General features: G+C 28.7%; 1 protein-coding gene across 2 annotated transcripts in view; it reads left to right on the top strand.

The window, feature by feature from the left end:
- The first annotated feature begins 3,306 nt into the window (after positions 1 to 3,306).
- The window catches only part of Dad (Daughters against dpp), a 131,655-nt gene continuing 116,528 nt past the window's right edge, over positions 3,307 to 18,433 (top strand). The window contains exons 1-2 of one of the 2 annotated variants that reach the window (XM_075374890.1): positions 3,307 to 3,487; positions 3,628 to 4,106. In XM_075374890.1, coding sequence (XP_075231005.1) covers positions 3,743 to 4,106 — 364 coding nt within the window. In that variant the 5' untranslated portion in view covers positions 3,307 to 3,487; positions 3,628 to 3,742. Of the gene's footprint in view, positions 4,107 to 18,433 lie in introns of both variants that reach the window. The other variant, XM_075374889.1, reaches the window with a different exon arrangement.

Below are 18,433 nucleotides of genomic sequence, written 5' to 3' on the forward strand. Positions count from 1 at the left end.
TAATTAACTGAATTAAAGATTAACTTTTTTTAATAATTTTAACCCGACGAAAGGTAGGAGATTTATATAATATTGTTTATATTTATATACTCAAAGAAGAGTGCATTAATTTGTTAAATTAACAAATTAATTAATTTGTTGGCTATCTTTAGGCTGTAACAGAAGTTAAACATTTGAAATAGAATATTTAATATTCAGAGTTGCTTTCTCTGATTTTAATGTTGTTCATTATCACATCCAGCCCCCACGGTAAACAGAGTGAAAGTGTCACTTGTAGGGATAAATATCTCTTGGATTTCAATGGGTTTGGCATGCAAATAGTTTTTTATTCGACTTAATAAAAAAAGGAGAAGTAAACGGGAAACTATCACAATCCTCATTTATTTTTGTAAGCTTGGATTTTTTGTTATTCTTAACAATGCTTACACCATTTACATAAATAAATGGTGTCTTAAGTCCAAATGCCCGAAAACTGACTGTATTCTAAGACCTAACATAGGCCTACGTACAATACTAAATACTTCTAAAATCACGCTCTTGGTATCTAGCGAGTTACATTATTTTATCGATCGTTCTTCAAGCATTATTAGTTTTGGATTCCATATGTATGCATTTTTTTTTCTTTCTGGGCTATGAAATTATACTGTACAAGTATTTAGAGTACTGTATATGGAAATGTATGCCGGAAAAGTATACGGGTCAAATTTTTTCATGAGGGGCTTTTTGAAAATTTTTACGTTTTATGATCCCCTCTAACAAAAAAAAAAACAAAACATAATTTTAACAGTGAAGAATTCCAGAAGAATCTATGAACATACGAATGTATGTATGTTAAACTGTTGTTTGTTTGGTATCTCCAGATTGGATGTATCAACCCACCGGGTTGGTCTACTGGTGAACGCGTCTTCGCAAATCAGCTGATTTCGAAGTCGAGAGTTCTAAGTTCAAATCCTAATAAAGGCAGTTACTTTTATACGGATTTGAAAACTAGATCTTGGATACTGGTGTTCTTTGGTGGTTGGGTTTCAATTAACCACACATCATAGAAATGGTCGACCTGAGACTGTACAAGACTACACTTCGTTTACACTCATATCATCCTCTGAAGTAATACTTGACGGTGCTTCCGGAGGCTAAACAGAAAAAAGAAAAAGATTGGATGGATCAGTTTTGGATGAAATTTGGTATAATAATTTCTGAATATAGGGCATTAACTTTTTCCACAATCGGTCAAAGGGACAGGGAAATACGGACCTTACGGGTTCTATATCTCAGAATTTTACTCAAACGGTAGGTAAATTTTTTCTCATATTTTTAATGTCTCTCAGATAGCTAACATAATTTCTGATGGAGTTTGTTCTAATTGAAACCTCTATAATGGTGTGTAAATAAAATTAAAAAAATTTTTTTTTTTTTTGTCGTAGTGGATTCAAAGTCAAATTTTTGTTCTAAGTGGATGACATTATTTTTGTACGGGTCTTTGGTAATGAATTTGGACAATTTCATTTAGGGATTGAAAATAAATGATAAAAAAATTCTTTTTTTTTGTATCGTCAATTTTTGTTTTGCTTGATATTTAAACTGAATTTACCTAATTTTATCAAATTTTGTGTACAATTTTTTTTTTAATTGTAAAATAAGTTTTTTATATAATTCAATATCACTTAGGAGGCTTTGGTCTGTTGCCGAGAACGAACTCTTAAATTGGCAGAGTTTATTACTTTCTCAGCTTAGCCGGGAAAGTTACGTAACTATTTCCCGGCTTTTTTAAACATTTAAATCTTTATTCCTATTTTAACTTATTTAATGATAATTAAAAAAAAATATAGCAATTATAGAAAAATTAATGTTCCGTTATAAATGTAATGATCTGACTTGTAATTCCCAAGTAATATCAGATAATAATACAATATATTCAAGAATAATAAGCATGCCAAACTTATCAAAATACAACATTATTTAAAACTACAACTGATAAAAATCAATTTCTCCACGCCAGGAACTGGGTATATAATGAACATCATTACTTTCAGAGAAATAAACTTTAATTGGTGTTACTTGTACCCTGCTACGTATAACAGTTAAAAGAAAATTGAGGAATAAAAGTAACGTAGTTCTTTCTGTGCCAAATCATACGTACATTGTTGTATCTTCTCAGTAAGAGTAAACAGAATAAACTATTTCAGTAAAATCAGAAACAAAAACTTCTCCTAAATGTTAAAAAAAGAAAAATTAAATAATTTATAAATGCTTTATTGTAAACTAAAGGAAAAATAAAATAATAATCTAAATAAAAAAATAAACGGTTTTTAAGTGTTTTTTATTTATTATTTCATTTAAATCGTTTAGCGTAGCTAAACGCTTTCTCATTTTTACTACATAAAGGATTTCAATTAACGAAATTTGACAATCATTGATTTCCATTTATTAATATTAATTAATAAAACAATAATAATAATAAAATAAAACAGACGACTGAAAAAAAATTGCTGTTTTATATAGGATGATTACTAATAAAGGATAAATAAAGAGCGTGGGAGTGACAATTTTCTATATAGTATCATTTTTTTTTCAAATTTTTTAAATTCATTTAAACATATATATATATATATATATAGCCATGTAGGATCATAAATCTAAATCGGTTCAGCCCCGTTGAGCTGCTACGGTGTAACAAACGTACATACATACATACACCCAAAATACATTACATTCTTTTTTGAGCAGTCGTGTAATAAAAGAGATAAATACTTATCAAATTTAACAGAAAAGAACCCCTGTATACTTTGTACCAATTAATCAGGTTTCCTTTCCTTTTTATATATCATATTTTAGCAAATTAATTTTTTTTCCGTACTTAATTTTTAAAAATCAATTTATAAATTTCGGTTCATAAAATATATATCGATAAAGAATAAAAATTTTCTATTATTTGTATATCAGATGTCAGTATGTAGATAACATAAAAAAAATAAACGTGGTGAAATTAATAAAAAACTGGATACTTATTTAAAAAGGTAATATAATTATTTATTTAATAAGATTTATAAATTGTATATAAGATAAATAAAATTAACATCCTTTTTATATAGTCTAATCGGTAACTACTAAAATCCAAAAGAGTGGAAACTAATTTTAAAACAAAATAAACATTTAAAAAAAATAATAACGTAAGTTTATTCGGAGAGATAACCCCTCCCGCGTCGAGCCGGCGCCTACTAAATGGGACCCATGCTGCCTCACCTCACTCGGGCGAGTCCATGTATAAGCCGGTTGCGTGGACCTTGAGAATAATTCCCAGTGCTGTCTGAGTTGCCGTGCGGTTCGGTCGCAGAGTTCTGGTCCGTTAATTTAGTTTGTTTATTGTATCATATCTATATGTGCCTATTTTAAATAGTTTATCGATATATTAAATATTTAATGCTATAGATATATTATATTAAATATTTATTATTATATTCGTAAAGTATACAGTGTGATGTGTTTTGTGAGTGCCTGTTACTAATTGTAATATTTATCATAAAAGTTAGGTTAGGTTATATAGCGACTTAACGAATAGATATCGCTTCAGCTGCTTCATCTTATCCGAGGAAACGACACATTGGATTCTTTGATTGTTTGTTTTAGGATTGTGTGCTGCCGTCGTCGGCTAGGTGTGATATCGTTTTTACAGAGTATTAAATACCTTGGGAAAACGGTTAAGGTATTGGCGTCCAAATGCGGTACCGGAAAATCGTGTTTAATGTACATGTTTCGCAGCCGGAGATCGAATTTAGGTAAACGATTGTGGAAGGCAAGGATTAAATCTCGGCATGAAACCGGGCGTGAAGCTAAAGAGTGGGAAGCGTTTTTACGATCCGGTCTCAATAAGGAACCCCAGTTGGAACTGTTATTGGCCGCATTGGAAACGAGGGATTCATCGACCTGCGTTCCTTTGCCTCGGAACCAAATGCAAGACCCTCATTTACTTTGTTGCCAAATTTGGAGGTGGCCGGACCTGAGGCACTCCAGTGATTTGAAGCCTATACCTGTCATCTGCCATTCCTCGGGTGACACTATGTATATTTGTTGCAACCCTTACCATTGGAGCCGACTGTGTAAACCTGGTGAGTGATTTTATCTAATATTACATTTTTAATTATTTAATAAGTTGTACCTTAGCGGTTGTGAAAATAGATTAAAATTCTTATTGACTTTGGCAGTGTTCCTTTGACCCTCCCTAAATACAAAACGGTACAGCAGATGTACCTCAGGAAAAAATTAAAAATAAGTACAAGAAAACAAAGATGTAACTGTTGTAGGTAACACTTAGCCCAGTTTTTTAGCATTCTATTCTAATTTCAGTATTAATCGACTACCTTTACAGTATTAGTCTTAACGCCTCTAAATAGTTTTTTGTTTAGAAAACTAAAAGTTACTTTAAAGTATCGAAAAATATGTCAAATTAACAATTAATTCTTTTATTTACGGTGAATTGAACTACAAAAAATACCACATAAATATTTTAAATAATGAAAGTTTTGCAGAAATCCTACGTACTTATTTTTAAAGTATTTATAAGTAGACGAGTTCTTTTATATTAACAGATGAAAAATTAATGACTTCATCTCAAATTAATTTCTTTTAATAAGAATTATGGTAAATTCAAAAAAAAAAAAAATGTTCCTTATCCTTTAAATTCTAAGTATTATTTTTATTGCTTAACAAGCATCATTTTTTTAAATCGCTCATTTATTTTTCACAGTTTTAAATAATGCCTGAAAATCTCTTAAAGGTGGTTAGAAAATATTTGTTGTGTATTACGTGGTGATACATATTACATTCTTATCAAAATGCGTAAAATTTTCACAAAAAAAAGCTTTGAATTTTTTTGGAGTGCTATTGTCCATCATGTAACTGAAATTTTGTTTTTGTACGATGGAATATTATCAGAATAATATATTTTAGATGTAGTTTTTAATCCGAGATTACTAAATTATTACACGTAATATACATCAGGTTTTGGAAGGCGTGAGGTATTTTTATCGATTCCCAAATTATTAAGTGGTCTATATGACCTCTCTAATTTTTCATGTTTTTGTGGTACACATTTTTTTTACTAATATAAAAACATTAAATTATTTGCTTATTATTTTAACTTATTTTTCCTTTACCATATATATATATATATATATATATATATATATATATATATATATATCTCTCGATTTCGCTGATTTATGATATTACATGGCAATCAAAAACATTTTTTGTATTTCTTTTTTAGTTTTCATTTAATTTTTGTTTAAACAAGTGTTTATTAATACTCAGCTTTTAGGAAATTATACAAAGTATATTTTAACTACTATGCTGGTATTCAAGTATAATTATGGAAGGAGCAATCATATTAATGAATTTTCGCAGCGCAGAATTCTTAGAGAATTATAAAAAAAACGTTTTGATAAATCTTTGGAATTTAAAAAAATATATATAACGTTTTTATTTATTTATTCAAGGTATGTACGAAAAAGATATTGTTTTCGTAGTTGGAAAATAATGAATTTTAAAATTGTGTTATTTAAAATAATGTAAATAAAAGTCATTTAGTTTTACGGTAAAATCTAAGATGAACATTTTTTCCAAAAATTGATTATTTTAGGTATATATTGAAAATTAAAAAAAAATTTTTTTTTTACCAAATTAATACTTTTGTACGTAAAAATTTTTACTTAACCATCAGAAACGCTATTTATGAAATTTAATTAAAACTAGAAATTTATGTTATTTCGGTCACAGATTATAAAATTAACTATTCCATTGACATAGCAACTTTTTTTGTGATATACATTTACAGATTTAAATAATTTATTTCCCTCGTACACTCATATGCAAATTTTAATTGTTTTTTTTTATGTTATTCTTGAGAATATTAGATTTAATAGATATTGATTTGTAATTCTGATGTATCATTTCGTACTTCAAATTTTTCCTGTATTTATATTATCTATATAGAAATAGGAAAACGTTTCTAGGAATATTTTAATGCTTATAAATAAATACGTAAATCTAATTAATTTTAAATTAGTAAATGCAGACCCGTTAAAAGTTCCCTGGTTCGAATCCCGGTCAGACATTGCATGTTTTCTACCAATTTCAACCAGGCTAATGACTATAACTGTTGACCCACTGTTTCTTTAAAAAAATAATATTATGTATTAAAAAATATTTTGGTTATAAAAAATGCAATTTAAAAAAAAATTTAACGTCTGATAAAAATCATTTAGCGTAATTTATTATTCGGGTTTTCTTATTTATGTTACCTTTATAAAATTACCACTTATCTGATTAAGGGACAAAAAAATGTTATTAAATATAGGTAAGCCGGTTGAAACCTTATCATCAATTATGAATCTCGTTGCTAACTATTATTTTTCATAATATTCCTATTTATGTTTTTTTATTACATAATTTACGTAGTATTTTTTATTTTAATATAAATGATTGATATGATAAAATCTTTCCAGTTTTTTCTGATGTAAATACTTGTTTGGTTATTTAAAATGTGTTTGAATATGTCATTGACTTCTTAATGTTTAGTATATCTTGTGATTTTCGATTTATTTATTACGGTATCTCTTCTACAGAATACGATTATTTTGAACTTAAAATAAGGATGACGAGGTAAAAAACCTCGTGTGTTTGTGTGTAACACAATAAAACGCCGACTGGTCGTCTATGAGAGACTAGGTCGAGTGTGCTACGGAAAAGTGGAGGGTCTCCATAGTAGCGTCGGCATTGTATGAAGGGATTACAGTATTATACTGTTGTAAAAGGGCCTTACCCTTCTCAGAATTATTAAGAAATTCTTACTTTCTTTGTAAACACATTTTTTCAAGTCTTACTTCCTTCTTGTAATATATTGATTGCTACCGTACCAGGTTATTTGTGTTTTCCCTCACTTCAAAAGTTTTTTTTCTAAAAGACTATTTATCTGAGAGTTGAAGAGTGTATAATTTTTTTTAATTTTATAAAACGCTGGTGAAAAAACTTAAGTCATATTAAAAAGCTTTTGAAATATTTTTTTTATTGGATTTTTATTAAAGAACTTTTTTGTGGTTGCATTTTTATAATTTATTTTCCCATTAATTTCCAGTTCATGACACGTCTTGAAATAATTTCATTAATTAAACTCAATCTATTAAATAGTATTTCTTACAAGGAGCCTTGAAATCTGCATTGAAAGCTTGGATCCTTCAGCATCGTAGAACAGTTTTAAATAACTTTTTATCTTATCAATCGTTAACTTTTACCATATTACAAGTAGTACAAACAGCTATTAAAAAAGTTAATGAAAATTAATTGAAAAGCAAGATAATACTTTTTAAAATACATTTTATTAGGTTTTTTTTTGTGAAGAGAAAAACGTTCAGCAGTGAGAAGTCTATGGAAATGTAAAAAAAAATAATTAATTATATAATTGAAATGAAAAAGAAAAAAAAGAATTGGTTAACAAAAGCGGTTTAACTTAAAAATTTTCGGTTGTTTCCCGAAAGGCAGTACGTACGACGTAAGTAGGTTACATGTGAGTAACCCACCGGTTTGGTCTAGTGGTAAACTCGTCTTCGTAAATCAGCGGATATCAAAGTTCTTAGGTTCAAATCCTGGTAAAGGCTACGGTAAGGTTTTATACGGATTTTAATAAGTCGTGGATACCGATGTTCTTGGTGGTTAGGTTTCAATTAACCACACATCTCAGGAACGGTCGACCTGAGATTGTACAAGAATATATTTAATTTACATTCATACATATCCTTAACCTTACGGTAGTTCCGGAGGCTAAACAGAAAAAAGAAATGGTGTTACATGTAAGTACCGGCCTACGTGCGCGAACGGTAGCGTTTCGGCCTTTAACTCGGGGGTCCCGGGTTCGAATCCCGGTCAGGAATGGCATTTTTAACACGGTACTAAATCGTCATTTTCTGAAGCATTACCTAACGTGGCCTAAAAATCTGTAAAAAAAGTTACACGTGAGTAGATTTTGTTGTAAAGATTGTGTTTGAAAGGTGTAAAAACTTACGAGTTTATGAGCGTTGCTTTATTGTGAAACGTTTCGTTTGTCACGTATCAAGGGCGTTTCTTATCATTCGTTAACATTTTGGTTGATACCGTTATAATGTGATTATTATAAAAGAACAAAAAAATTGGGAACCGTACATCTAAATTGATCAAAGAATCGTCTTTTATATAATCAGTTTTTTTTAAAAATTAAGTTTCATGATTATGAACGTTAAAATTAGATAATAATAATCAGACTAAGGAAAAATATAAATTTGAGTAAATAACTATAAATAAATAAATTTCAAAAGAACAGATAACTATTATTTGAGAAATAGTTGTACTACAGTATATAACGTTTATTTGTCGATATTATAAATTTTAATTAAATATTCATTGACAGAAACAATTAAAAAGAATAAATTAAACTCGAAGTAGTTTTTTTGATTCATTAGAATATAAATTTTCTAGTATTTCTGAACAGAAAGGAATTAAAAAATATGATTTCTTGGATATAGCTTAATGAGTATTTTTCCGGGTATACAGATTGCCTGGTATTTAATTTATTATCGTACTGTATTTTTGTAATCTAGAAGTAAAGACAGAGAATTTTTTTCCTCTTAGTTCGTCATTCTGTAAGTTAATTACACTAATCAAAAGTACTATATGAATGTGTGATTTGATTTTACATCTTAACGTATCAATTAAAACTTATTTATTTATAGTCCAATTAAAAATTGTTGGTTAATTTTTTTTTTTTACTTTTTTATGTAAATTGGCTATTTTTATTTATTATTTGCTCCAATTTTTTTTAATAATAATTATTTATAATGAAGAAGTTCCGTTGTAAGTTACTGTTATAGTTTATATAACGACTGAATACGTTTTTTATTATATTATTACATCTAATTACAATAAGGTATCATTAAATTAAGAATTGTAATATTTGAAACAAAATAATCGGCTACATACAAATATACTCCGTTTTTATTATTTATATTTAGTAATGAGGTCAGATTGATAAGGTGGCAGTTTGTCAATTGTCTTTTTTCTTCCTTTGATTTTATGAACTCATCTTTTTTAACTTCCGTTATTTTCGGTTATAATTTATTAATACATTTTTAAATACATCATTATTTTTATAATTAAGTCATTATTATAATAAAAACTTGGTAAATCGAAATTTGTTAATTTGTTTTTTTAATATTTCTAAAAAAAAACCAGATGTTCTCAATTTGACCCGTATGAAATGTGTTTTCTTAATTTGTTTTGCGTCTCCTTTCAATTTATTGTGTATATTTAAACCTTACGACTAAATGTAATGAGTTTGATTAGATAATTTTTTTATTTATTATTTATAATTATAAATAACTTATATTTATAACTTCTTTAGTCGCTCTTCCGTAATCTTCAGGGATTAAAATAAATTTATACAGGAAGTTTCACTGACATGCCCCGTAGTTTCTTACGGATAAAATTAGTAAATTTTTTTTCTTTTTATATTAACCAATTTACGTGAGCAGATTGTTCATTTGGTGTTATTTCACGTTACTGAACATTTTTTTTTGTTTTTACCAACCTGTTTTACATCTACTGCCAGGTGATTTTGCGCGCGCGCGTACGCAAATGCAATAACTCCTACCGGCTTGCCAGCCCTCATGTAGTGAAATGTAAGTGTAAACATGTTATCTGGAACAGACTCAGGTCGACCACTTCTTTAACCCACCGGGTTGGTCTAGTGGTGAACGCGTCTTCCCAAATCAGCTGATTTGGAAGTCGAGAGTTCCAGCGTTCAAGTCTTAGAAAAGTCAGTTATTTTTTCACGGATTTGAATACTAGATCGTGGATTACGGGTGTTCTTTGGTGGTTGGGTTTCAATTATCCACACATATCAGGAATGGTCGAACTGAGACTGTACATTACTACACTTCATTTACATTCATACATATCTGAAAGGTAATGAACGGAGGCTAAAAGGGAAAAAGAAAGAAAAGGCCGACCACTCCTGAGACATGTGGTTAATTGAAACCAAAACACACCGATATACACAGGCTAGCATTCAAAACCATATAAAAGCAATTGAATTTACAAGGACTCGACTTGGCAGTTATAACTCTCCACTTAGAAAATCAGCTGACTTTGCATGACTAGTTTAACCACTAGACTAACCCGGTGGGTTACTGTACATACATATATATGCATTGGATTTTTATATTGCCATATTATACATCTCTAATTATTAAGAGTATTTAAAATGAAATTAAAAAAAAATCTTGCGCAGTTCTGCGCAAGAAGACCGGCTTTTCGTAATTTTGTTTTGTTTTCTTTTGAAAAAGTGTTAACAATTCTAATTTAAAATTTTACAAAAAAAAAACTGATACATAAAAGAACGTCAAAAGAAAAGAAAAAAAGGACAAATTTGAACTCCCTGCATAAGCTCATATGAAAAATTCACTACAACACAGTCAACATAACCACAGATTTTTTTTTTGAGCGTGACTCAAGAACGATCCTAGCATTCTTCATCAAATTTTCAAATCCACAGCTTCAGATACACTACTACAGTATTTTTAAATTTTAATGAAATTGATGAGTAGTCTTGGAGAGTTTCTAGTCACAAAATCTTATATATAGGCCTATAAATAAATAAATATGTAAGGAAACCACAATATAAGTGAATGATATTTTCGTACTCTTACTTCATATGTAAAGAATATTTTTTTCATTAAACGACTTAATGTAATACTGTACCTTTCTTCTAAAAATTTGTAAAAACTAGAAAAACTGAAATAATATTATATATTCTTACATTTTAGATAGCCTTAATTCACACTTAATAATGGTTATTTTTAAATTAATTCCTCAATTATTTTTTTTCTTCCTGAAAAAAATTATTAAAAATATACATATAAAATAAGTTAAATTTTTTTTCTTCCTGAAAAAAAATTATTAAAAATATACATATAAAAGAAATAAAACTGGTTTCAAAAATACACAAAAAAGTAATAACAAAAACCATGAAACTAATATTTTTTTTATATGTAATTTTCTTGATGCCAAAATAAGGATATATATGTTGTTGGTAGATGTTTGTTTTTAATTTAGTGCCAACTTCAAAACGTCGATGTGTAGAGAATTTAATAGTATTATTTTTACTTTTTTGTACTTGTTAAAATATTTAAAAATTTATATTATTTGTGCTAAAATATATAAATGTTTTGTAATTTTAATTTGTAATAGAAACAGATGTTACATTCATTTGTACGTTAAAACCATTCATGACTTGAACACGGACAGGTCGGTTGAATGTTACCATATTAACCGTGAATGTATCAGGAAGGAAATGTTTTATATACTATTCTTAGTACAGTCGGAGCTCTTAACTTTATATAGATAGCTCGGTTTGTCATTATTTAGAAATAAAAGCAGGAACGTTTGTGTTCTGCCAGATTAAACTTGCCTCCTTCATCTTTTACTAGTTGGCCGGTAAGTTGGTTTGTGGCCAGTTATTATGTAGTGTAGTTTCTTCCAGCACTTTCGTTCAAGGTCACCGCAGCGAGCGCCACCGTAGCCTCGTCTTCCCATCTGCAGTTTATCCTGTTTCCTCATCGTGTCATATCTTTTTTTTTCTAATTCTTTCCGCTACATCTATCTATCTCTTTAATCTTGTCGTTTACTGTTTTCTTTTCCCCAATTTTATTCCATTCACCGCATACAATCTTGATTTCACTGTTTCTTTCATAATTTTGTTATTCATTTTTTATTTAACCTCGAAAAATTAATTTCATCTTATTATTTAACTTTATTGTTATTGTATTTCATTTGGGTTACTACAATCTGTATTTATTGTTACTTATATAATTATTTTGAACATTTGTTTTAATATTTTAAACCGTAAAGAAGGTTTTGTTAAAGTAGATTAGCGGGCACAAAGTATTTATCCATCACTTACTGGGTAACCAACAGATCATTTTATGGTTGGAATACAGTCTAGATTTTATCATCACGTTGATTTGAGTACTTTCTTTTATAATTTTCGTTTTTTTTTTGTTTTATGGTAAAGTAATAAAAATATTTAAAACAGTACTTAATTTAATTATGGATAATTGATTGAACGAAGCGAAAATCATTTAATATTTTATTTTACAAAAATCCTAATTTTCGTTCTGATTTATTTATTTATTTAGTTGTATGTAATAAATTATTTGTAAGTTTAACTAATTAAAAAAAATGTTACAAGTTACAGATTTGAAATAAAAAAATAATTTTAATAAATATAACTGGCAACAAAGTTGTTTTACTTTCCTGGCTTATGTAGTGGAAAAATAATTGTACTTGGGAAAAATTAAATAAAATCGAAATTTTTATATTTTGATCGGCTCCCCCATTTTCAATATTGCCTCCAAAGATTTTTTTTGGGGACCACTTGCACTTTACTATGCTTAGAAAGATACGGTGAGGTTATTTTATTGTGCTTATCACCATACTATTCACTATAATTCCACTATCGATTATAATAGAAAGATACTCCTATTTAATTTGATTCATGGAATTTAGTTAATCACAACTATAGTAATGTGTTACAGAAAGTGTTAGAAATATCCATCATTTTCTTGAAGGCAGGTCCGAGCCTTTCTTACTATATTTTTTGTGATGAATCACGTTCCTGATGTCCTAGGAAGGGTGTCAAAAATATGGTGCGAAGGGTTCGGACCAGCCTTCAGGAAAATTATGGACATTTCTAACAGTTGTTTGTAAGACATTACCTGTTGTGCGTAACTACAAAATGTTCCAACATTTTGTTTTCTTAAAATATTTATTTGAATTGCAATACAGAAAAGTAAAATATAAAGTGTTTATTATTTATCTGGTGATTATGTTCTGCTTATTACATATTCAGTATGACCACCATCACGTATAGCAACTCCTTTTTTTCCTGTTTAGCCTCCGGTAATTACCATTCAGATAATACTTCAGAGGATGATATGTATGAGTGTAAATGAAGTGTATAGTCTTGTACAGTCTCAGTTCGACCATTCTTGAGATGTGTGATTAATTGAAATTCAACCACTAAAGAACACCGGTATCCACGATCTAGTATTCAAATCCGTGTAAAAATAACTGACTTTACTAGGACTTGGAACTAGACTTTACCAGAACGCTGGAACTCTCGACTTCCAAATCAGCTGATTTGGGAAGACGAGTTCACCACTAGACCAACCCGGTGGGCTTCAGCACGAACTCCTGTGTTGTTACCAACTCAACGACATATATCCACGGTTATCTCCTTCCACGTCTCAATGATCAGCACTCACAATTTCAGCACTGTATAAGGATGTTTAGGGAAATTCTTTTCCTTTAGAAATCCCCAAAGAAACCAATCACAAATTCAAATCAAGGACTGTTCTGGGGCCAGTTGTGTCCACAGGGAAAACTATTAGAAAATCGGTTTGAAATGACTTTTGCGTTAAAAGTTTCATGCAGAAAGTATAAAACTACATTGGCTATGTGCGGTCTTGCTCCATTCTGCTTGATCCATTCGTTTTCTAATTGAATCCCTTTGCTAGAATCTGAGGAACAAAATTATTACTAACATGTTTAGATAACGTTCACTGTTCACTGTCTGTTCAAAAAAGAAAGGTTCTATTACTCCGTGACTAGAGATCGCGGCCCATACCGTAATTCTTGGAACGTGAAGGATCTTTTTATGAACCACGTGAGGATTTTCGGAAGCCCAAAAACGCAAATTTTTTTATTAACAATGTTTATTAATCCCGTCTAGATGAAAATGTGCCTCATCTGAAAACCAAACATTGTTCAACAATACATCTTTGTTCACAGCCCGTTCAGGGAATACTATTCTTTGATGTTTGTTGTCAACCGGTTGTGCGTATACAAATGCAAATCGGTTTTTAAAATTCGCTGCACGGATCGCCTAGAATCCTAAATTGTGCTGCTGCTTTTCTTGTGATTTTCCCGGGTTCCTCAGCAATGCTGTTCTGACCGCTTCCATATTCTGTGGAGAACGAACATCGGCAGGCCGTTTGCGCTTCTCTCAAATACTGAACCATCACAATTAAATCTTTCGTAAAGTCTATGTATTGTTTTAAATGAGAGGGACCACCTAGTTTGAAAATGTGCACGAAACGTTTTGTGGAAGCACCACACTTTTTTTTTCCATTAAAAAACAACACATTTTTGCGCGCTGTTCAACAGTCAGTCTTCTTTCTTCAGCCATCTTTGAACGATACACAAATAGCGCACTCGGAAAGAGATGGAAACTAGTATTCTTGAACTGCTGTCACTTCTGCCAACATAAAACACATTAATAATTAATTATTAACCTAAACAATTATTGCCAAAACAAATGTTGGATCGTTTCGTGACGCACTCTGTGCATTCCGTGAATCAAATCAAATACGAGTATCTTTGTATTATAGTCCATAACGAAATAATAGTGTATAGTATCATGATGTACACGATAAATTGATTTTATATATAAAAATAATTCTGTTAAAAAATATTTAATTAATAAAAGATAGCTTTTTTCAGTTTTGGGGATTGGGAAAATTTAGGGTAAGTTTTTTTATAATGGTAAGATAAGCATATAAACTCATACTGAGCTTAATATAAAGTGGGGTTATGTTTGCAAAATTTTGAGAAAATTGATCCCAAAGAAAATATTTACTCCATCCCCCGGAGATACTGACCCCAAACCTTTACCAAAATATATCCTTATACGCACGAGTCTGTACAACCACTTGAGCAATATTTTGGTCAGTAGAGGACCAATTAAATGCTTTTTAAGATTTCTTGTCGTGGCTTCGCTCGCGAAGTACATATACCTAATCAGAATTACAAAAAAATTGCCATAACAATGTTAACAAATCACATAAAGATTGATTCATTAGCGGTAGCATAAAATGGAAAATATATATAAAAAAAATTATATTTCTTTAAATCCCTTAATATGTTAAAATTAAAAAAAACCTAAAATGGTTTTTAGATATTTTTCTGAAGAGTATAAGCCGAAATCCAGTGAATATCTCGTTTAATGTAGTCTGAAACTAGGAAGACTTGGACGAAATTTTTTTTATAATTTTCCTTCACGCATTTCTGAGGGTCGAATTTCCAAAAAAAAAGTAGAAATTGGTTTTTAGATATTCACGTGAAGATTATACACACACACACACATTCACCAAAAATCAAGTTGATTTTATTTGTTAACGAGAAATTTTAAAAAATAATAAATTTCATTGTTACTCCATTTTAACTTTTAAATTTGGAATTTCAAAAAATCCTTTCTTGTTCACTTAAAGATGAACGGGTATACAATTTATCTTCAGTAGTCTTTGCTGGTGTTGATTATGAATCAGTCAAGACTTGTTTATATAGTTTTTTTATCATTTTTATATAGTTTCCTTTTCTATTATTTTAGCTTTTATATTTTAAAGACTCCGTCTGCGATATTAGTTTTGAGTTTTATTTTATTTTCTTAACTTTTGTTTTAACTTAGTTTTCAGTTTTTTATTATATAATTTATATTAGTTTTAAACCTTATTTAATTTTATTATTTTAGTGTTATTTTACCTTTTTATTAAAGAAAATTCCGGGTGTTGATAACGCACAGGCGTTTTTCGCCCCCAAACAAAAAAAAGACTTGTTTATATATATAAGAGTTTAAAGTATGATATTCAATTTTTTTGCGTAAGCATATGAGATAATTTGTTGAATATAATGAATTTAAGGAGATAATTTATAATGGAAAGGTAAAATGTTCTTGTAGATGAAGGATAAAAAAAAAATAGAAGAAAATGATGGCAGAAAAAGAAAAACAAATACATTCCGAGAAAATAAAGGAATTATGTAAAAGAAGTGAAAAAAGAAATGATGTGGTCCATAGTAGGCTGCTTAGGAAAAAAAAGCCTTTTTTTAACTTATGACCTACAGGATTTATCGAAAATTGAAGAAAAGCTGCTTCTAAATTAGTAAATCCTATAAATAGAAAAAAATCTTATACGTTTTCACTTTCTATTATTTCATAAGCATCATCTTACAAAAAAAAGTTTTTAATTTTTAAACTATATTCGTTTACGATTCTGTACAACTCTGTATCTTACTATAAATTGATTTTATTAATATTTACTGAAATTTATTTATTACACAAATTACGTACTTAGATTGTATGTTGCCCTTTGTACATCGACACACACAGATACACGTATAATAAATACATACATACATTTATATATTGTGTTTAGTAACACTTATATTCCCTGTATTTGTTAACGACGCTTGGAGGGAGAAAATAGGGGAAGTTTATATTTCACGTCATTTAAAAAGTTTCTAGTTCTTTTTGATAAGGTCATACGCAACAAATTGTATATATAATTTATATGTGTGTGTGTGTGCATATGTATGTATGTATGTATAGTTAAATGTGTGCGTTTAGATATATGTGACAGTGTATTAAAGATTTCAATTAAATACAGTGTAAGAGTAACGTGTAATGAGATAAAAGTTGGCGCCATCTGTCTGCGTACTATTATTTTTTTTCATCTGTAGTGTTTTATATATATATATATATATACATATATAAAACTTTTTACCAAGTACAGTAATAAAGCATAACTTTCAACAAATAATGATTAATATGTTTATATAATTTAAATCGAAATTAAATTAAACGTATATATAAATATATATTTATTTATTTCACACACGCGCGCGCACACGAAATTATTTTTTGTTACAAATCTTATTTTGAGAAGTAACAAAACCTTCTCAAATCGTAAAAAAAACATTATTTTTACGATTATTAATTTATTTTTGTACGAGTCTAGTTTTTTACGACTGAGGATCGCGTTTACAAGTATAGACATAACCACAGTTTGGACTTCTTTTTCTTTTCTCAAATGGTTTTTTTTCTTTTGCCTAGTTGTTTTCATTCATCTATTCAGGTGTCTCTTTTTTCTTTCTGGAAACTTAGAAGATTATTTTAACAATGTTCTTAATACATCTCTTACTTCAATCACTACTTAAGAGATGGTTATTGTTTTAAATTTTTTTTTTTATATTTCTTTAAACTATTGTGGTTTTTGTTTTCGTAAAAACCAAATTGTTTTTTCAAACCGTTGTTGTTAATTCTTTATATATGTACATAAAATGTTACTTCTTTATCGGATTAAATACCTAATTTTTTCTGTATCTTTGTAAATTTCTTTTGCAATTTGTAAATTCCATCTTAATATTTTTTTCTGTTTTTGTTATTTCTTGTTCTGAAAAGAATTGTAAACATTTTGCACCGTATATTGGCTTCTTGTAGGACCGCAGTTTTGTATATCTTAATTTTGAGTTGTATGACAGAAAATTTGTAATGTTAATAAAGTCCATTTTATTTAACCTTATTACATTTTTTTATCTGATTGCTTAAATATTATTCTAAACACAACTTGTAATTTTATACGCACAGTGTCACGTTATTAATAAAAAAACAAATAAATAAATAATTAATTAAAAAAATTAATTATTTATTAATTAATTAATAAATATAATTTTTTTATATCAATAAAAAATATAGTTTCAACTTTAATATTATAAAAATATAAACAAAATTGTTGAATGGTTATAAATACATATTTAAAAAACAAAAAAACAAATTGATTTGACGAGCGTAAAATAGCTACTTTTTTGTACGTATATTGTACACATTGCACATAATAAACATATTCTCTCATTGTACTTAAAGAAAAAAATTGGTTTTCTTTAGTATAGTTTTTTTATGTTGATGTGTGATCTTTTGTGACTCATTCCTAAAGAATGAATGGACTTCCATGTCGGTTAAAAAAAAAGTACATAAAATGAAGAGATGAATGTGACGATTGTGCGTGTGGCTTTTTTATTTTGGATATAAAAAATGAAGAATAGTAGGGATTGAAATATAATAGGTAGGTTAAAAATGTTTTTAGAAATGGTAGTATAATATCTACTAAATGCCATCGGTTCTCTTTTTCTTAACATCGTAGACTAAACTGAATTTCTCCCCTTCTCATTCTGTGTTACTATACCCTTTACGTCTTTTCCTTTACAGACCATATGTTATGTCGTACTAAGGGATGTTTTCCGGTTATTAGCCACCCCTTCTTTTAACAAACTTAAGTCTGTTGGACCTTATACCGGTTCTTTTTATTGCTTTTACCGATATATTATTCTTTCGGAAGTTATTCTTTTATTACCACAAATTGTTTATTTTAATTTTATTGCCCATTAAAGAATCAGTTACTTTTTTTACGTTATATTTTCGTTTATATATTTCTTTAACAATTTTCTTTATTTTTTTTATTTTTTAATAATATATTATTCGTTTTTAACTTGAAAAAAATAAATTTAAATACTTAAC

This window comes from Lycorma delicatula, chromosome 9 (genome assembly GCF_047948215.1).
Source record: "Lycorma delicatula isolate Av1 chromosome 9, ASM4794821v1, whole genome shotgun sequence".
NCBI lineage: Eukaryota > Metazoa > Arthropoda > Insecta > Hemiptera > Fulgoridae > Lycorma > Lycorma delicatula.